The sequence below is a fragment of the Vulpes vulpes genome, chromosome 12 (assembly GCF_048418805.1).
Source record: "Vulpes vulpes isolate BD-2025 chromosome 12, VulVul3, whole genome shotgun sequence".
NCBI classification, from domain to species: domain Eukaryota; kingdom Metazoa; phylum Chordata; class Mammalia; order Carnivora; family Canidae; genus Vulpes; species Vulpes vulpes.
Window position 1 is genome coordinate 112,506,761 of NC_132791.1, and position 21,151 is coordinate 112,527,911.

At 47.0% G+C, this 21,151-nt stretch overlaps 1 protein-coding gene and 2 non-coding genes across 4 annotated transcripts; all 3 read left to right on the plus strand.

Moving 5' to 3' along the window:
- The first annotated feature begins 259 nt into the window (after positions 1-259).
- Positions 260-5,258, plus strand: HSPA8 (heat shock protein family A (Hsp70) member 8). Of its 2 annotated transcripts, none has more exons than XM_072729504.1 (9): positions 260-536; positions 1,469-1,678; positions 1,989-2,194; positions 2,423-2,575; positions 2,695-3,250; positions 3,469-3,671; positions 3,900-4,098; positions 4,310-4,542; positions 4,834-5,258. In XM_072729504.1, the coding sequence occupies exons 1-9, from the start codon at positions 515-517 to the stop codon at positions 5,017-5,019; spliced, it is 1,968 nt and encodes a 655-aa protein (XP_072585605.1). In that variant the 5' UTR covers positions 260-514; the 3' UTR covers positions 5,020-5,258. The 2 variants fall into 2 exon arrangements, with proteins under 2 accessions (XP_072585605.1, XP_072585606.1); XM_072729505.1 differs by lacking the exon at positions 260-536 and adding an exon at positions 558-811.
- LOC112920386 (small nucleolar RNA SNORD14) lies at positions 3,314-3,401 on the plus strand. Its single transcript, XR_003235050.1, has one exon. It is a non-coding gene; the product is annotated as a small nucleolar RNA SNORD14 (small nucleolar RNA).
- LOC112920387 (small nucleolar RNA SNORD14) lies at positions 3,728-3,812 on the plus strand. Its single transcript, XR_003235051.1, has one exon. It is a non-coding gene; the product is annotated as a small nucleolar RNA SNORD14 (small nucleolar RNA).
- Positions 5,259-21,151: the final 15,893 nt, after the last annotated feature.

Genomic DNA, 21,151 nt, shown 5'->3' on the forward strand with positions numbered 1-21,151 from the left:
CCCGCCCGGCGCACCCCCGGGCAGGGCACCCTGGCAGCGCCCCGGGGCCGGTCCCCGCCCCCGCTCCGGCCCCCCAGCCCCAGTGCGCACACCCGGCCCAAAGCCCAACCAGGCAGGGGACGCGGGAACGTGGGCCCCGCGAGGGCCTCGGGGACCCCGGGCGACGCCGAGGGGGGGAGGGGCGCACAACCTTCGCGGCCATTTTGTCCTCGCTCCACTTCCGCCTTCCCTCCCGGGCCGCCGGGTCCGCCCTCCCCCCGGGTCCGCGTCCCAGCCCGCTGGCGGCCAGGGCCGTTGCCATTGGCTGGCTCTAACGCTGCCCGCCCCTCTCCCTCCTCCTCCTTCCGGCCCCCCCCGCGCGCGCTTGCGACGGCGCCTGCGCAGAAGCGGACGCGGCCTCCGCCCCTCCCCCTCGCCCCCCCCCTCCGCCTGAGGTGACTGAGGACTCCCGCGCGCGGGCTCTCTCGGCTCCACCCTCCCTTTCCCCGGGGCCGTTCGGAGCGCGGGGGCGAGAATGAAAGTTCCAGAACGCTGCGGTGAGTGCGTCATCGCGAGGGGGGGTGGGATGGGGGCGGGAGTGGGCGAGGCCCGGAGCGGGAGCCGGCGTCGTCATTGGGGCTCGCCGAGGTGGCCGCGCGCCCATTGGCCGACGCCGCCGTGATGGGCAGCCGGCAGGGGTGGACCCCTTCTGGAAGGTTCTGAGGCAGGGTATAAGAGGCAGGGTGGCGGGCGGAAACCGGTCTCATTGAACGCGGCGTCAGATCTGCAGACGGCTGTTGTCTCCGCGAGCCGAGCCCGGCCCACACAGAAGGTAAGGCCCGGGCGTGCCGGGGTCCTGTGGCGGCTCTTCAGGGGCGTGCGGGCGGCGGCGGCCGGGCCGGGTGGGCGGCGCCCGGGGGGCCCCGAGCCTTCGTGTGGAGGTCCTGGGGGGGGGGGGCGTCCGGAGCCGCCGTTCTTCTCCCTGCCGCGCTGGGGCGCGCCCTTCCCCGCGGGGCGCGGGGCGTGGGCTGCAGCCTTGGGGGCCGGCGGCGTCCGGGCCGCTTCCGCCCTCGGGGCGCGGAAGTTGCAGGTCCTGTGAGGAGCGAGCCGCCGTTGGCGTGCGGCCAGCGCCGGGGGCGGGGCGGGGGGACTGGAGCACGTACCCCGGGCTGCATTGTGTGGTCTCGGGAGCGCCGGTCACGGCGACGGGGGGAAGCGGCGCTCCAGGGCCCGACACCACGTGCTCGGAGCTGTCGCAGACCCTCGGGGCAGGTGCACCTTCCGGTCTGGGCCGGCCCCGCCGCCGTTGGCACGGCAACCCCGGCTGCAGCGCTGCCGGCCCCGGCGTCCCGCGGGGCTCTCCCACATGGGCGGCGATTCGGGGCGGGGGAAGCGGGCTCGTACCCGGTGGCTTAGTTGTCGTAGGAAGCGTTCCGAGGCGTTCAATCCCGTTCTCAAGCCGGGGACTCGCTTTCTTTTTTTATCTTAGCAACTATGTCTAAGGGACCTGCAGTCGGGATCGATCTTGGCACCACCTACTCCTGCGTGGGTGTCTTCCAGCACGGGAAAGTGGAAATAATTGCCAATGATCAGGGAAACAGAACCACCCCAAGTTATGTCGCCTTCACGGACACCGAACGATTGATCGGTGATGCTGCGAAGAATCAAGTTGCGATGAACCCCACCAACACGGTTTTCGGTAAGCCGTTGGTTTAGATCTTCCGGCGTAGAGAGTGTAGGTGCGGGTGGTGGAAGTCAGAAGTTTATGGAGAGTGAGGCAGCCATGAAAGCCTGGAAAAGAATCGTAAAGTCTGTTGCAGTGGTGATTATATAACGTTATGCAAAAGTTTGAGGTATTTTAAGAAATAGTTGGGATAACTGGCAAAGAAGGGGTCCGTTTACTAGAAAGTAGTTTGGTTACTAGTCCTCGTGGCGTTTGAGTGATGGCGGACTAGGTTCTTCCTCGGTAGATAGTGTAGCAAAACTTTCCATTCGGTGACCTTTTACAGATGCCAAGCGGCTGATTGGACGTAGATTTGATGATGCTGTCGTCCAATCTGATATGAAACATTGGCCCTTCATGGTGGTGAATGATGCTGGCAGGCCTAAAGTCCAAGTAGAATACAAGGGGGAGACCAAAAGTTTCTATCCAGAGGAGGTGTCCTCTATGGTCCTGACGAAGATGAAGGAAATTGCAGAGGCCTACCTTGGGAAGGTAAGTAGTATGCATCCCTACAGGGAGGTAGTTGAAGGTTGAAACATGCACCAGATTCCCTGATGAATGCATGGGATTTTGAGTACTGTGGAACACCTAGTGGCCACAACTGAGAAGTTTAAACGTTTAAAACACGCTTGTTCTTTTGAGAGTACACAAAAGTAGACGATGATCATGTGACTGTGGACAATTTTACAGAGGATTTACAGCCACTTTTTGTTTTTTTAGACTGTTACTAATGCAGTTGTCACGGTACCTGCATACTTCAATGACTCTCAGCGTCAGGCTACCAAAGATGCTGGAACTATTGCCGGTCTTAATGTACTTCGAATTATCAATGAGCCAACTGCTGCTGCTATTGCTTATGGCTTAGACAAGAAGGTATGTACCCCTTGTGAATAGGATTCACTTTACTCTCTCTAGATAGATAGATATAGGTATATAGATCAGAGACCTAGGAGATGTGCATAATGAGTAACTGTCTTGTATTCCAATTGCAGGTTGGAGCTGAAAGGAACGTGTTGATCTTTGATTTAGGAGGTGGCACTTTTGATGTGTCAATCCTGACTATTGAAGATGGGATCTTTGAGGTCAAGTCCACAGCTGGAGACACCCACTTAGGTGGAGAAGACTTTGACAACCGAATGGTCAACCATTTTATTGCAGAATTCAAGCGCAAACACAAGAAGGACATCAGCGAAAACAAGAGGGCCGTCCGCCGTCTCCGTACTGCATGTGAACGGGCTAAGCGTACACTTTCTTCCAGCACCCAGGCCAGTATCGAGATTGATTCTCTGTATGAAGGAATCGACTTCTATACCTCTATTACTCGTGCCCGGTTTGAAGAATTAAATGCTGACCTGTTCCGTGGCACCCTGGACCCTGTAGAGAAAGCTCTTCGAGATGCCAAGCTGGACAAGTCTCAGATCCATGACATTGTCCTGGTGGGTGGTTCTACCCGTATCCCCAAGATTCAGAAACTTCTGCAAGATTTCTTCAATGGAAAGGAACTGAATAAGAGCATCAACCCTGATGAGGCCGTTGCTTATGGTGCAGGTAAATTATCCCCTCAACCTTTAAACCGTTGTAACCAGTGGCCTTGTTAAGCCCTAGGCTGCTTCGCTATGATGATTGATTCTTTAAACATTCGTAGTTTCCACCAAAAGCTTAGCTAATGATGGTCCAACTTCCTTGGATGTCTGAGCGATTGACCTTTGTTAGTGAGTTAACAGGGTGGTTGCGATGGTTTTTTTAACAAACTGTTTCCATTCCAGCTGTCCAGGCAGCCATTCTTTCTGGTGACAAATCTGAAAATGTTCAAGATTTGCTGCTATTGGATGTCACCCCGCTTTCTCTTGGCATTGAAACTGCTGGAGGAGTCATGACTGTGCTCATTAAGCGCAATACTACCATTCCTACCAAACAGACACAAACCTTTACTACCTACTCTGACAACCAGCCTGGTGTGCTTATTCAGGTTGGTACTGATTTGGCTCTATTTAAGGGTTCTATGTAGCTTTGGAAAGACATGTTTCGCTGTGATGATTTGACCTAAACCATTCGTAGTTTCCACCAGAAGATTTGTGTTGGCCAACTCCTTCCTTGGATGTCTGAGCGATCAGTCTTTCCTCCTAATGGACTTTATGCAGAAATCTACAAACTGCTAAACTTTTGCAGCTTCTTAATGATTTGTTTTCCTACCAAGGTCTATGAAGGTGAGCGTGCTATGACCAAGGATAACAACCTACTTGGCAAGTTTGAACTCACAGGCATACCTCCTGCTCCTCGTGGTGTTCCTCAGATTGAAGTCACTTTTGATATTGATGCTAATGGTATCCTCAATGTGTCTGCTGTGGATAAGAGCACAGGAAAAGAGAACAAGATTACCATCACTAACGACAAGGGTAAGTGTTTAAACACAGGTTTGAGTGTTACTTTTTGTCCTACAAGATGGTGTGGGTCATTAAGATAGTTATTTCCAAAACCTTTAACTTCCCAAAGCCTCCCAAAGGCATTTATCCTAGAAGCCTGTTTTTAGCTTTCTTTCACGGGTAATAAAAGTTGTAGGGTAACTTGAAGGTTCAGGTTTTAAGGTCGTGTCTAAAAACTTCACAGGCCGCTTGAGCAAGGAGGACATTGAGCGCATGGTCCAGGAAGCTGAGAAGTACAAAGCTGAAGATGAGAAGCAGAGAGACAAGGTGTCTTCCAAGAATTCACTTGAGTCGTACGCTTTCAACATGAAAGCAACTGTTGAAGATGAAAAACTTCAGGGCAAAATCAATGATGAAGACAAACAGAAGATTCTTGACAAGTGCAATGAAATCATCAACTGGCTCGATAAGAACCAGGTTTGTGATTCCTACTGTATAGTGGTGGGTATAGGGCTTCAGCAGGAAAAGATTAGATGGGTTTCTAAAAATACAGGTCACGATGATGAATGGTCCAAACATTCGCGGTTTCCACCAGAATTCCACATGTTGGCAACTAGCTTCCTTCCTTGGATGTCTGAGTGACCCAGTATTTCATGGGTGACCAAGACTTGAGTGTAGGGATAGGCTTTTTTGCTTGGTGTTACTGTCAGATTGTACCAGGCATGAAGTTTCTTGAGGAATTTATAGTATGTCTTTTTTTTTTTTTAGACTGCAGAGAAGGAAGAATTTGAACATCAGCAGAAAGAGCTGGAGAAAGTCTGCAATCCCATCATTACGAAGCTATACCAGAGTGCAGGAGGCATGCCAGGAGGAATGCCTGGAGGCTTTCCTGGTGGTGGAGCTCCTCCCTCTGGTGGTGCCTCCTCTGGGCCTACCATTGAAGAGGTTGATTAAGCCAACCTGATGACAGGTCTAGCATTGTTCCACACATTTGAAGGACCCAAATTTGTAGCAAATTCCATGGCAGTTTTAAAGTCAAGCTGCTATAGTAAATATACTGGGCATTCTTGATACTTGAATATGGAATATGTGCACAGGGAAAGGAAATAAACATTGCACTTTATAAGCACTGTATTGTTAAGTGGAAAATGCAATGTCTTAAATAAAACTGTATTTAAAATTGGCACCATAAAGTTGTCTGACTCCATGTATACAAGGGCAACAGGTACCATTTGGTTTTGGAAGGGCTGGATATTGGCCTAGTGGTGAAATACTGGGTTGTCAAGTGGCTCAGGTTCAGTTCCAAATCAACAAAATTGTGGTTTGGGTTTGTCATTAGCTAGGCTTATGGTTGCTATGGTAAATTGAAACTAGCTGCGGATCTAGGCGCTCCTGGTGCTCTTGAAGTTGATGGGGAAGAAAAAAGGAATCCAACTTCTTCATCTGGCATGAAGAAAGTTTGGGAATGGGAAATTTGAATGATACCTAAACGGAAGTAGTTGGTCATGTAGAAATCAAGTTAAACCCCAGCATATCCCTTATTCAAGGGAATATTTGTTTGAGCTGGGTGCTAACCCATAGAACTCTGGAGTTTACCATAGAATCAACTGGAAAGGAAAGGCCTGGAGCCTCTGCATTCATGTCTTAAAACCGCCAGGCTAACCCTGAGCCGTGGGCTGAGCTGATGTTAGTACAGTTGTATTTGACAGGTTACTGGATTGCTTTCAGGTAAAGTATTTTAAAGGAAAACTACATTGTTGGCTCATTTTAAAGGTTACTACGGGGTTGGCTTCTTTGATGTTTAGGAAAGGGGTTGAATTTAGGTTTCTTAGTAAATAATGGTTAGCTACAGGCTGAAAGTACTCCGCCTTGGAATTTGAGTCCTGGAAGTCCTTTGTGCCTGTGTCACTTTGTTCTGATAGGCCTCAGTCCTTAAAACCTGAACCAAAAAAACAGGTTAAGGGTGACAAATCTGACATGATCTGGGGGTGCTACACATCTGCCACCTGGTGGTCAATTAGGACTCCACTAAGTTAAGAATGCTCCCAGCAGAGGAGCCCAGCTTTGATCTACTTGCAACCTTAACCCGTCTCAGAAAGCTTGGTCCCTCAGTGACCTGAGTACACATACCCGGGTTTTGTAATTCAATACTTAACATTAGGCAAGGTCTAAGATTTTTCATAGAGATCATTTTCCTGTGGTTCATGCTACATTGACTAATGATTTAGGAGTGTATCCATGTAATGCTTGGAGTCTGCAGAGATTGGTGGTGCCACACATGATTTTTTCTAAGGATCACGTGAAATTTGAAAGTAATGCTTGATCCTTGGGAAAGGCCCATGATTTGTATGTAGAAACCGCATGGTTCCCCCCTCCCCTTACTTGATCTGATCTGGGTTTTAGGTATTTTAATACATTTCTTATGAATCTGGAGCAAACGGTTTGAGACAACTCTGCTCAGAATGTGCTCTTGGTGCTCTGAAACAGGATTGTGGGGATCAAATGTGATTGTGAACCCACATAAGACCTCTTAAAGTTAACAGGTTTTAGTCACAACTTGAATTTCAAGTTAATGTTCTGTCCATGAATCTTAGTGAAACAAATTGGAGATTGAGAAATGGTAGTTTTCCTTAGTGCAAATGGGAGAAGCTGGGCCTGTGTACTAGAAAATCATGGGGCTTTGGGAAGAAAATGGAAATTTAACTATTTGCTAGATTTTCTTAGTTATCCAGAGAAGGTTGTGTTTACAGCTGAGGACACAGGATCAGAGTTGAATTGGTCTCAGATTGCATAGTAGGAGAGGAGATCTAGATAATCCAATTCTGGCAGGCTTAACTCCAAAACCTGTGTTGGTTTTTGCTCCTTCATCGTGTGAGTTAAACAAGCTCCTTGAAACAGCATCTGGAACTTCTGCAAGGAATATTTTCTTTAAAGGAGTTTTGCAATCTTGCTCAGCACCTGCAATTACGTACTTGGTAACTTGGTCCTGATATTACTCCTTTGCTAATTCCTCGTTTGAGTTAACGGTTAAGTGCTCTTTTTCAATACTTGAGGTATTCACACATGGAGATTTGCCTTTTGCAAGTGGCAGTCTAAGCAATCTGGCCGTTTGAGGAGCTCAGTGAGTCCAATCAACTTGTATATTTCGTGTTCAATTTGTTTCTTGCTGTGAGATAAGCCTGGTTTATGAGGATAGATAAAAAGTTGGTAGAAACGTGTTCTGGCCTCTGACAAAAGATAAATTGGTAACTACAAAGTGGTTTTACAAAGTATAAAATGGCATGTTTGCAGGAAGACCTTGGTGAGAAGTATAGGAAGTTGTTGGTGCACACTGAGAACATGAGAGAAGGTGGAAAAAGACAACAGCAGTATTTACCACTTTACTGTTCAGTTTAGAGTGAACACTTGGCTTCCACTTTTTTTTTTTTTTAACAACCTTCAGGAAGGATGGTTGGCTGGTCAGCTACACCTGCATAAATCTACACAGGTGGCAAAGGCAATTTTAGTTCCAGTGTATTAAGGAGGTTGTGGTTCTGAGTAGCAATGTCGTGCTCGATGGCTGTCTCATAAATTTGCACAGGGCCCCACTGGATCAGAGAAAGGAAGCAAAAAGTTCCACTCCATCTCCATGAGCAGCTTTTGAAGAGTTAGTGCTGTTTTCAGCTAAACCATATTTAGCAATAACTTAAGTTTTGGTCACCAGTAATTGTTCCACTTGTTAAACTATTAAGGGAGTAGTTTTTACCTGTAAAGCCACAGCAGTGCCTTTATTTCCAACAGTATTACTGTTTATTTAAAATGTAATACCAAGAAATGGAACTGTAATAGCTGCAAACAGTCCTTTGTTCCAACAGTATCTGTGGAGTACCTCTAATTTTCCAGATCCTCTACCTTCAGAGGAAAAACAGCCTTTTGGATTCTGGTAAGGTAGAGTGGAGGGATTAGTGGAACAAAGAAAAGTTGAGAGTTTTCATTTTTGAGGTCGGCTTGTGGACGTAAGGACCTCTTTTCCCACTAGATGGCAGTAGCTATATAGGAAACCACTCCAGGGATAGCTGAGGAAAGCTACTGGACCATGTCCACTGAAGTCTGTGCTTTTTTGTTTCACAAATTGTCTACAAGAAGCAAAGCAAGTGCTGAGGAAGGAAGTCCTGAATATTCTCACATGCCCGTTTCCCCGTAGAGTATTCCCAGCTGACAGTTGAGCAAGTGCCCTGGTTGGGGTTACAGCTTTGAGTAGAGATCTCAGGGTCCTTGGGGGTTGTGGGGAGATTAGCTTTGAAACATGGAAGGGGAAAAGGTATATCTCAGTGGGTAGTCTACTGACACGCTTTTCCTCATTCAAGCCCCTGCTTTATTTCCCTTATCACCTTTGAACTGCTTCTGAGATCTAATCATATTTGCATGAGATGCTAGAATTTTTCCTCCCTCAAACTCAAACCCAAGAATGTAAGAATATTCACACCTATATTTCCAGTGTCTGGCACATTATATTCGTCAAGGAAAAGAATAAAAAGGAGTTAAGCACTGAGAGTTCAGCGGTGGAATGTTTTCTGGGCTTTATCAGGGTTTGGTCATAGTCATGGTTCTTGGGGTGGTGAGAGGCTGGCTGGCTGAGCTCAGGCCCCTGCCCCCATAGATTTTTTTTTTTTCTACAGTTGCTCCTTGCAGAATTAGGGAGCCAAGATTAGAGCTGGATGAGAAGAGGGAATGATCAAGCTGGGAATAGCTCTAGCCAAATGAAAGTTGACAGTAACAACTGTCAAAACCTTTGGCCTATTGGACTCCTGATGTCTTTAGATTGCCTCTGAAATGTGGCCAGTACATGGGGTGAGTGGGGTGAACCCGCAGAGCCAGTGCAGCTAGTCTTTGCAATACGAGAGGACAGCCAGACCTCTTAGCCTGTTGGGAATGGGGCCTCTCCTAAGAAGCTAGGCCATGGTTCAGGGCACTCAAGGGAAGCAGCCAGCCCCAGAGCTCCAAGAAAAAAGGCTGCAGGGGCACCTGGGTGGCTCAGTTGGTTAAGTATCTGCTTTCCACTTAGGTTATGATCTCAAGAGTCCTAGGGTCAGATCCCACATTGGGCTCCCTGCTCATCGGGGAGTCTGTTTCTCCCTTTCCCTCTGTGTGTTCTCTCAAGTAAATAAATCTTAAAAACAAAAAAACAAAACAAAAAAACCCTGAAAATCTTCTTGACTTGGATTAGACAAGGGTTTCTTAATTTGACAGCAAGCAAGAGAGCACAAGCAGGGGGAGCAGCAGAGGAAGAAGAAGCAGGCTTCCCACTGAGCAGGGAGCCCAGTGACATGGAACTGGATCCCAGGACCCTGAGATCATGACCTGGGCCAAAGGCATATATGTGGTATGTCTCAATAAAGCAGTTTATGATTTTTTTAAGTCTGAAAAGGAGAGGCGGGGCACCTGGGTGGCTTGATTAAGCATCTCCCTTTGGCTCAGGTCATGATCCCAGGGTCTTGGGATCCAGCCCCACATCAGGCCCCTTACTCAGCAGGGAATCTCCTTCCCCTTCTCCTTCTGTCCCTCCACTTGCCCCCCACCCTTCATGCTGTCTCTCTTTTTGCTCTCTCTCAAAATCTTTAAAAAAAAGAGGCTGGCTTCCCCATGGGATGGGGAGGAGGAGGGAGAGAGAGCCCCCCCACCCCCAATGGCAAATGGGTAGGTGAAGGAGGGGGAACAACAGAAATACATAAAAGTCTTTTTTTTTTTTTTTTTTGAAATACATAAAATTCTTACTTTCAAGGAAGCCAGTAATCACGGTTCTTCGGTTGTTTCCTTCCTTTTTTCCCCTAGCCTTATCAGCATACTTGACAGACACTGTTGTGTAGTGTTAAGGTGCACAGCATGTCGATCTGATACTTTGGTAGTGTGCGTGGTAACCACAGGAGGGTAACACCTCCATGCCCTTACATTAATTACCATGTCCTTGTGAAAACACTTGAGATTTACTGTCTTAGCAACTTTCAAGAATATCCATACTACTGTATTGTTTTTTTTTTTTAATATATTTTTTTTTATGATAGTCACACACAGAGAGAGAGAGAGACAGGCAGAGACACAGGCAGAGGGAGAAGCAGGCTCCATGCACCGGGAGCCCGACGTGGGATTCGATCCCAGGTCTCCAGGATCGCGCCCTGGGCCAAAGGCAGGCGCCAAACCGCTGCGCCACCCAGGGATCCCGGTACTACTGTATTGTTGACGACAGTCACCATGCTGTGCCTTAGATCCCCCAGAACGTACTTACCCTGTCAGCCAGAAGTGTATATCCTTTGACCAGCCTGTCCCCACCCACGCTGTGGTTGTTTTCAAACGTCTGCACTTCTATTGGAGATGCTGTGGACTCTTAATCCAAGTAGAGACAGGTTCCACACCCAGGGATTGAGAAAATTAGATTGGACTGGAAAGAAAGCAGGCAGCAAGCAGGTAATCATTTGAAAACTGGAAATACACCAATACCCTTTTTTTTTAAAAAAGATCTTAAAAAAAAAAAAAAAAAAGATCTTTATATTTATTTGAGAGTGAGTGAGCCAGTGAGAGAGAGCAGGAGCTCCCTGCTCATGCGGGGCTCAATCCTATGACACTGTAACCTGAGCTGAAGGCAGCCACCCAACCAAGTGAGTCATGGGGGGTGGAGGGGGAGGCAGAAACCTTTTTATTTGTTTGTTGATTGAGCTTTTACGACATTTCTGAGACCTGCTTTGTCGTTTACTAGGTGTATGACCTTAAGCAAATTATTCTCTCTTGTACCTGAATATCTTGGGGCACCTGGGTGGCTCAGTGGTTGAGCATCTCCCTTTGGCTCAGGGTGTGATCCTGGGGTCCTTAAGATTTTATTTATTCGTTCATGAGAGACACAGAGAGAGAGGCAGAGACACAGGCAGAGGGAGAAGCAGGCTCCCTGTGGGGAGCCCGATGCGGGGACTCAACCTGAGCCAAAGGCAAATGCTCAACCACTGAGCCACCCAGGCGTCCCAAATAAAATCTTTATAAAAAAACCTGAGTATCTTATGGAATGGGGATTAAATTAATCAACCATTAGGTTTGCTATGCAAATTAAATGAGCCAGGATATGTGGAGTATGTAGCGCTCTACTTGGCTCCTAGAATAAGTGCTCAGTAACAGCTATTATTATTAATGATTAGTTAAGTAACAATAATAGTTATTAACATTTCCTAAGGTCACCATAACAAGGTACCAAAGACTGTGTGGCTTAAAGCAGAAATGTATTGTCTCGCAGTTCTGGAGGCCAGCAGTCTGAGGTCAAGGCGTTGGCAGGACCATGCTGTCTGAATGCACCAGGGCAGGCAGGAGCTGGTCTGTGCCTCTCTCATAGGTCTGGTGGCCTCACATGTTCCCAGGCTTGGAGATCCCCACTCCAGTCACATGGCCGTCTCCTCCCTGCGTGTGTTCACTTTGACCTCCCTCCGTGTGCGTCTCTTTGTGTCCAAATTTCTGCTTTCCACAGGGATGCCAGTCATACTGGAGCAGGGCCCTCCTTCATGACCTCATTTTAACTTTATCCCCTCTGTCAAGACTTGCAGTCTGAGGTAGTGAGGATTAGGATTTGTTTACCTTAAAAATAAAGCTGTCACTTATTTTACCAGCCACATGGGTTTATATGGGAATAACAGAATTGCAACGTAAGACAAGGAAGCTCAGGCAACACCAGAGGCAAGTCCCACATGCAAAGGGGAGGAACTTTATTTTACCAAGGAGAAGGAGGACGTTGGGAGGAGTTGAAGACATGGTCACTGGCGAAAAGCAAGAAAGAGGTAGGGTGATGATGGTCTCTCCCTTGGTGAGTGGCAGGGATAGTCCATCTCTTTACAGGAGATGCAGTGTGCCTCTTTCTCTGTTGGAGTTTGTAATTAATCGATGGTTCTTTCCTGTTGGCTTGTCTTCTGCTGGGATCTGTAACTGACAATTTTTATAACTGACATGAGTGGTCCAGGCTCCCCTTTCAGCCTCCCCTTCTGGCATCCTGAGTCCACTTCACTGAGATTTCCCTTTATTAATTTTCATAGGCTTTTTTGGGGGGTGGGGTGAGCAGGGTACACAATTCAACCAATAACAGTCACATTCCCTGTTATCACAGAACAGGAATCCCCTTCCCGGCTTTTGCCTAAAGATAGAAAACCCTGGGCACCTGGGTGGCTCAGTGGTTGAGCATCTACCTCTGGCTCAGGTGGTGATCCCGGGTTCCTGGGATCGAGTCCCGCATCAGGCTCCTTGCAGGGAGCCTGCTTCTCCCTCTGCCTGTGTCTCTGCCTCTCTCTGTCTCTCATTAATAAATAAATAAATAAATAAATAAAATCTCTAAAAAAATAAAATCGAAACCCGTCCATGAGAATCCAAATATCTCTTCTTTCGTGGGACCAACGAACAGGCGTATTCATTCGTCTCCCCTCCAGGGTCCCGCCGCAGGCCACCAGCTGTGGGCACCAGTGTTCCCTCCGTCCCTTCGCCAGCCCACCTTCCCTCCAAGTTCCCAAACGAATGCCTAATTCTATTATTGCCAGTGATTTCCCCGTGGGCAGCAGTTTATTTCTGTCATCAAGTCTCTGATGAAATCTTTAGCCATGAAATATTTAGTCCAATCCCAACAAATCGTGTGTAGTGTTAACATGTCACAGGCAGCCGGCGGCCTGCATTATGTGGTAATTTGGAAGCGAGAGGAGTGATAATATAGGGCCGGGCTTCTTTTGTGAGCTCGCATTAATGCTGGATCTGGTGATGTCAATTGACAGCCCATTGATTTGGGCTAATAGTGCCGGAAGGAGGCAGAATTGGGACGAGGGAGGGAATAAAGGATATTGACGGTTGGTCTCCAGGATCCCGGCAGCTTTTAATCTCTCATTGCCCTCTTTTAATGCAACTCCCGTGTCAGCCGCATTTACTTCCACTAGCTCTGCCTGCTGCGCTGAGCTGCGAAGCCAGTGGGATGCCACCCCCAGAGTGGTCCAGAGTTCCCCTGCATTGATTCTTTGATGCTCTGGGGTGCGAATTATAATTATTTCATTAAGCCCTTTAATGGGTATCAACTATGAACCTTCCCCAGCCCGGGCTGGGGTGGCCAGGGCGAGGTCCACATCATTAATCTGTGTTCATCTCGTTGCCACCAATTGTCCTCCCCTCCACATTTTGTCCCCTTCCTATTATCGCGTCTGTGGTTTTAGTGGGAGGCAGGTCACTCTGCTGTCAGAGAGGAGGTGGGAAGGGGAGTTGGCTGATTTGGGGAGGCCAGAGGGGAGGCCACGGGTGAGCAGATTGCAGTGTGGGCTCTTCACACCAACGGACTCGCTAATCGTGCTCTCGGGTCTGCTCTGCCCACTTCTGGTTTGCCTGTGCGGGACGGCGCTTTGGGACAAAGCGAGAGATCTTGTGGCTGCTTCCTCCTGTGGCTTTGAGTCCTGTCGTAGCTCAGGAACATGCCACACCCTTCCCAGGGTGCTGTGGAGACAGAGGTGTACAAAATCCTGCCTCGTGCCCTCAGGGAGCTTCAACCCCAGTAAAGGATCTGGGAGAGGGATCGATAGCAAACAGGCAGCAAGACACTAATAAGCATCAAGAAAGGGCAAAGTGCAAGGAGTTATGGCAGCCCATGGAGGGGAGACTCAGTCAAGGAGGGCTTCCTGGAGGAGCAAATGCTCCGCTGAACCTGAAGGAGATAGTCTTAGACAGGAGAAGGGCATACTAGTCAGCGGGAACAGCATGTTTAAGAGGCCTGGAACTGAAAGAGAAGGCCCATGAAATTTTGGGGACCTCCCCTAGTTGAGTAAGGTGGGGAGAAGTCTCTCCCCACCCCCGCCCCCTGGTTTCTTATCTTTACCCACCTGCAATTGAGGATTAATCTCATCAGGAGCTTTAATCAAGCTCCATCTAGGTCCCAAGTGACATTTCCCATCATTTTATCCAAGGCTTTCTTGTTTCTGCTATACTCTTCTTTAGGCCAAAAATGAAGTTTTATTTCTGATTCTTCACTTGTTTGACCCAGGTAGTGGTTTTTTTTTTTTTTTTTTTTTTTTTTTCAGGTAGTGGTTTTAAAAGATGTCTGCACTTTTTTTTCCTGCAACTTCTAAAAAAAGATTTTATTATTTATTTATTTATTATTTGGAGAGAGAGAGAGAGAGAGAGAGAGAGAGAGGAGGGGCAGAGGAAACAGGAGAGAAAGAATCTCAAGCTGACTCCCTGCTGAGCAAGGAGCCTGATGTGGGGCTCGATTCCAGGACCCTGACATCATGACCTGAGCTGAAATCAAGAGTTGGACACTTGGGCAGCCCAAGTGGCTCAGAGGTTTAGCGCTGCCTTCAGCCCAGGGCATGATCCTGGAGTCCCGGAATCAAGTCCCATGTCAGGTTCCCTGCATGGAGCCTGCTTCTCCCTCTGCCTGTGTCTCTGCCTCTCTCTCTTCTGTGTCTCTCATGAATAAATAAATAAAGTCTTAAAAAAAAAAAAAAAGAAAAAAGAGTTGGACACTTAACCAACTGAGGTGCTCCTGCCCCCTGCAACTTTTTTTTTGACACTACTGTCCTGAGTGTATGGAGTCTAATTCCTTTTCCCTTAAACATGGGCTGGCTTAGAGACAGAGGCTGGGTAACTTCCAAGTCTAGACTGTTAAATCCATGCTGCTTTCACCTGATTCTCTGGACACTCACTGTAGGAATCTTCGGCTGCCCCCTAGGAACTTCTGCCCCCGTGAAGCCCATAAGTGGAAAGACCACATAGAAAAAGGAGCCCTGGGGCACTTGGGTGGCTCAGTTGGTTGGGCATCTGCCTTCTGCTCAGGTCATGATCCTGGGGTGCTGGGATTGAGCTCTGTGTCGGGCTTCCTGCTCTACAAGGAATCTGCTACTCCTTTTCTCTCTGCCTCTCTCCCCTGCTCATGCTCTGTCTCAAATGAATAAGTAAAAATCTTTTTTTAAAAAAATCATACTAAAAAAAAAAAAAAGAGGAGCCCTAGCTACTGAATGGTCCTAGTCTGTGCCCCAGACATGTGAGTGACAAAGGCTTGAAGATGACTCTGCCCCAGCCCTCAACTGACTACATCTGCCTTCAAAGAGACTTGAGTGAGAATTGGTCAGCTGAGCCCAGTTAATCGCCAGGTTCATGACCAAAGTAAATGATTGTTATTGTTTTAAGCCACTGTCTCAAGGTGACTTGTTACACGGTGGTAGATAACTGGAACAGTTAGATTTGATTAAATTTGTCTTTGATTAAGTTTCATTATAATAGCTTTGTAGCCCTAGTTTTTTTTTTTAAGATTTATTTATTTATTCATGAGAGACACAGAGAGAGGCAGAGACACAGGCAGAGGGAGAAGCAGGCTCCATGCAGGGAGCTGATGTGAGACTCGATCCCTGAACTCCAGGATCATACCCTGATCATGAAAGCAGAGTTAACTGCTGAGCCACCTAGGCATCCCTATACTTATAGTCTTAAAATCAGGTTATGAGTCTCCAACTTTGTTCCTTTTTCAAGTTTGTTTGGACTCTTCTAGATCTTTTCCTTTTCCATGTATATTTTATTTTTTAAAAGATTTTATTTATTCATGAGAGACACACAGAGAGAGGCAGAGACATAGGCAGAGGGAGAAGCAGGCTCCTCACAGGGAGCCTGATGTGGGATTCAATCCACAGACCCAGGAACATGCCCTGAGTTGAAGGTAGATGCTTAACTGCTGAGCTACCCAGGTGTCCCTCTGTGTACATTTTAAGTTAACTCAGGGTGCCTGGGTGGCTCAGTGGTTGAGCATCTGCCTTTGACTCAGGTTGTGATCCCGAGGCCCTAGGATCGAGTCCCTCATCGGGCTTCCCCCAGGAAAATCTTTAAAGATTTTATTTATTTATGCATGAGAGACAGAGAGAGAGACAGAGAGAGAGGCAGAGGGAGACGCAGAGACACAGGCAGAGGGAGAAGCAGGCTCCATGCAGGGAGCCTGACATGGGACTCGATCCCGGGTCTCCAGGATCCCACCCTGGGCTGAAGGCAGTGCTAAACCACTGAGCCACCAGGGCTGCCCAAATAAAATCTTTAAAGAAAAAAGTCAACTCAATTTCTACCATAAATATAGCCTGCTTGAATTAAAATTGGGATTTTAATGACTCTACAGATTAAAGTGGATAAACCTGACATCTTAGTATCGAGTACCAATCCAAGAATATGGTGTGTCTCTCCATTTTTTAAAGCCTTTTTTTTTTTTTAGAGTAGGCTCTATACTTAGCACAGAGCTCAATGCAGGATTTGAACTCACTACCATGAGATTGAGAGCTGAGCTGAAATCAAGAGTTGGAAGCTTAACCAGCTGAGCCACACAGGTGCACCTACTGAAGTGTTTTTAAATTTTTGTCAGCAGTGTTTTGTAGTTTAAAAGGAAAGATGGTTTACTTCTTCCTTTTCAGTCCTTACGCCTTTTACTTCTTTTTCTTTCCTTATCACTTTGGCTAGGACTCCAGTAAAATGTTGAGTAGAATGACATTGAAAGCAGACATCTTTGCCTTGTTTTTGATCTTTGGAGGAGAGCATTTAATATTTCGCCATTAAATGTGATGTTAACTTTGGATTTTTCATAGATCTTTTTTAACAAACTGGGTTTTGGTATTATGCTTATAGTCAGTGTCAAATTTGTTGAGCATGGCCATCTATGCATGACAAAACTGCCAGTGGAGACCAGCATGGAGGAAGAGGGCGAATGCATGTAAACATAGCTGCTCACCATTTCGAGGAAATGCCTGGAACTGAAGTAGCAAGAAGGGTTGCAAGATGTTGCTTCCAGAAATAGCCCAGGAAGAAAGGAGAAAGGTAGAACCAAGACAGAATAACATCCTCAGCGCAGGACCTGTGGGCTTGGCATGGCTTCCTTCTTCCTCTCTACCTGGTGATCTATTCACTTTTCAACAGCCAGCTGAAATATCCCCTTTCTGGAATTCTCCTAGATGCGGTTGGTGACTTCTTCACTCTGCATTTCCAAATGCTTTGCACCTTTATTATAGCCTTTTCCACACGTTTCAGAGATGTTCACATGCCTGGCTATCCCCTCCACTGGACAGGGAGATCCTCTGAGGTAGGGACTGTGTCTTTATTTTCATACATCCCCCTCCTGTAGGCCCTGCCTCTCTGGGAATCATGGGGCAGAGTTAGAGCTCTGGGGTTTGCATATCATATTTCCCAGCTGTGAAAACCTCAAGCAAGTTTCCCTCTGAAAATACTTTTCTTTAAGTTATAATTCCCTTCTAAGAACTTGCACCAAGGTTAATACTACTTGGACACTCCCTTTTCTCATCTATAAAAAGAGAAAAATAATACCTATCTTAGAGGTGGTTGCTATTTGCTCTTTATGTGGCGGTGTATATTTCTTGAATGAAGGGACACAGTTTTGTATTGGAATAGAGGTGTGGCCTAGACATGAACAAAGAGATAATCTTGCATGATCCCTGAATTGAATGGAAACTTGATTAATTAAATCCTACCAGGCTTTAGAAAGTAAGTTCTGTAATGCAGTGAGGTCCCTAACCTGCTCAGACCTCCTTTTTTTTTTTTTTTAATTTTTTTATTATTTATTTATGAGAGTCATACAGAGAGAGAAAGAGAGAGAGGCAGAGACATAGGTAGAGGGAGAAGCAGGCTCCATGCACCGGGAGCCTGACGTGGGATTCGATCCTGGGTCTCCAGGATCGCGCCCTGGGCCAAAGGCAGGTGCCAAACCGCTGCGCCACCCAGGGATCCCTTTTTTTTTTTTTTTTTTAAGATTTTATTCATTTATTTGAGAGAGAGAGTACATGAGAGTGAGAGCAGGGTGAGGGGTAGCGGGAGAAGCAGACTCCCTGCTGAACAGGGAATCTGATGTGGGATTCAATCCTAGGACACCCTGAGATCATGACCTGAGCCGAAGGCAGATGCTTAACTGACTGAGCCACCCAGGCAACCCCAGACCTCCCTTTTATAAGAAATATTTTGGGGGGATCCCTGGGTGGCTCAGCTGTTTGGCGCCTGCCTTTGGTCCAGGGCGTGATCCTGGAGACCCGGGATTGAGTCCTGCATCAGGCTCCCTGCATGGAGCCTGATTCCCCCTCTGCCTGTGTCTCTGCCCACACCTCCCCCCCCCCGCCCCTCTCTGTGTGTGTGTCTCTCATGAATAAATAAATAAAATCTTAAAAAAATATTTTGGAATATCCTCTTTCCTATCATGGAGTGAAATTCATAAATAACCAAAATATTCCATCATAAATATAAATCTGTATGAGAATTAAAGAAAAACCATTTGCAGGGCACCTGGGTGGCTCAGTGGTTGAGCGTCTGCCTTCAGCCCAGGATGTGATCCTGGAGACCTGGGATCGAGTCCCGCATCAGGCTCCCCGCACGGAGCCTGCTTCTCCCTCTGCCTGTGTCTCTGTTTCTCTCTGTGTCTCTCATGAATAAATAAATAAAATCTTAAAAAAAAAAAAAGAAAAACAACTTGTAAAATATTATGTTTCAAAAGATAAATGCTCAAGTTCAGATGAACAGGAAGGCACAAAGGAGCTGAGTGAGATGCTCACTCCTACAGAAACTTGGTGAAAGCCAGTTACAAATTCCGACAGACTCAGGCCAGTACTTTGGTGGCTCAGAGAGCAGTGACACTCCTGTTGAGACATGCTTTTCTGAAATGGTGAGCAAATCTTTGTATTGTCCCAGACGAAACAAAGGGTGTTCGTCTCTCATTTTGTGTGATATTTGCAGCCAGGGAAAATTCAGTATGTTTTAACTGAAAGAAATATTTCATGTTATTGCTGTACAACAGTTAAATATGGAAAGTTTTCTCTTCTGTAAGACTAATTGGAAGATATTCAGAAGTCATTTGGGATATAGAAATTTCCTTGATGTACAGAACCGACCTGGATATTGCAAGATACCAGGCATCCCTCTCTTCTACCTACTAAAGGCTTGTGGTGACCCCAATCCTAGCAGCAACCAAAAATGTTCCCACAAATTTCTTAAGTGCCCTTTAGGGGGCAGTATCACCCCAAGCCCTGATTCTGGAGTTACCCTGGCACTGCCTTTTGTTTTTGTCTTTGTGGCTGCTTGACTTCCAGTTTCTTACCCTATAAAAGGGGTGTGTGTGATGTATCCAGTTGCAAGGTGTGTAAGGGTATAAATGACAGGACAGGTGTAAATGCCATTTGGAATAGTGCCAAGTACCTTGCCCTCAGAAGTAATTAATTCATATTGAGCATCCATTTGTCACGGATAGTAACTAGCCTTTGTGTTTCTTGCCCTTAGTACTTCTAATTTTTAGTTGGGTAAGTGGGGCTCAATTGCTTGTCCAAGGTCCCATAGGCAAGGGCAAGGAATCAGGCCTCACAGGGAATCTGACTCCCGAACCTGATGGGTTACTCGCCACACTACATTGACTCTTGTGAGCAGCACAAGCAAGACTACCCCTTGTTGCTTGCCAAAGGTTAACCCCTCCTGATGGCCCACTACTCTTACAAAGGATCTCCATGGGCTGACACTCTAGCCCTCTGACTGGTGTGAAGAGGAAAGACCAGTTAGGCCAAGGATGAGGGAGAGGTGCTGAGGGCACACATCCCACTAGTCCCTTTTCTCTCAACCCTTGAGTGTGGGATAGAGCGTTCTCACTGGGGGGGGAATGCCTGAACTGTAATCATAGCAGAGAAGCTGAGGCTTGGGAGGGGTGAAGATGAGCCACTTGCTTTGAGACAGGCTGATTTGGGCTCCATACAAAGACTGATTAATATTTAGAACAACCTGACAATTCACATCAATGCCGAGAAAGCCCCTGATGTGGTCGTGGTGTTGTCACCCTGATTTCAGAGACATGTTGAAATGATACTCCTGGACCCCCTGTCTTAAGGAGTCCAAACTGGAGAAATCAACAAAAGGTTCTGTTAGGCAGGAAAAGGAGAGCTTGGGAAGGTTGTGGTGGCAATTTTTGAATAGTTGGAGAGTATGAATGTAGTGGTATTACTCTGGAGGTCAGAACTGGCATCCATGGTTGACTCGAGGTAACAGGAAGAAGTATGGGTTAATATGCTGATTATTGCCTCTAGCTCCAAAAACATTCTTTTAGACATTTTTTGTCTTCAAGATTTTATTTATTCATTTTAGAGAGAGTAGGCATGAGCTGGGGGGTGGGTAAAGGAAGAGGCAGAGGGAGAGGGAGAGAGAGAGAGAGAGAGAGAGAGAGAGAATCCCAAGCAGACTCCATGTTGAGTGCAGAACCCGACTCGGGGCTTGATCTCAAGACCCTGAGAGCATGACCTGAGCTGAAATCAAGAGTCGGACACTCAACCCACTGAGCCACCTAGGGGCCCCCATTCTTTAAGACTTTGATGCTGGGCCTGGGACTCTGAAAATCACATTTCTCCTTGCCAACTGGATCTGTCTTAAGTCTCCCCGGTAGGGGCATCAAAGGGAGACTAGAGAGCAGGAGAAAGGACAAAGGACTTCACCCTCTTGTTTGCTGTTGCTGATGGCATCACGCCCTCCACCATGACAGTGATAGTTGGTTCTAGTTTCCAGCACACCCAGAACAGATAGCACTGTGGCCCTTCAGAGGTGGTCAGCACTGGGTGGACTGACCCCCACCCCCACCCCAAGGTCTGCACATCCCAGTCCACGAGGCTCTCCTCTGAGTTTCTGAGGGAGTACCAACCAGCCTGGTAGGTCTGGGGGCTTAGGGACCCCTCCTCCCACAGCCCCTCCTCTTCCCATTGTGCCCCAGCCTTAGGGGAGGTGACGGCTCCTATCTCTGTGGTTTCTGGTTTCCTAATTGGGCCCTGATGTAATTATCATTGTTGAGAAAGCTTTTCCTACAAGCTATGAAAGCTAGTTAAAAAGTAAATGCATGATTTGGGAGGTTACAAAGTCCTCATTTCTAAGAGTATGGAATCACAGAATTGGTAGACCATGAGGTATTAGATATTATATTGCACCTCATTATTTTACAGCAGCCCATTAAATTAACTGGCTTACTGAGAAGTATGCTATTTCATTCAATAATCATATACAGCATTTACCCTATGTGAGACACTTTATATATTATTGTTCGTTTAAACTGTAACAACATTCT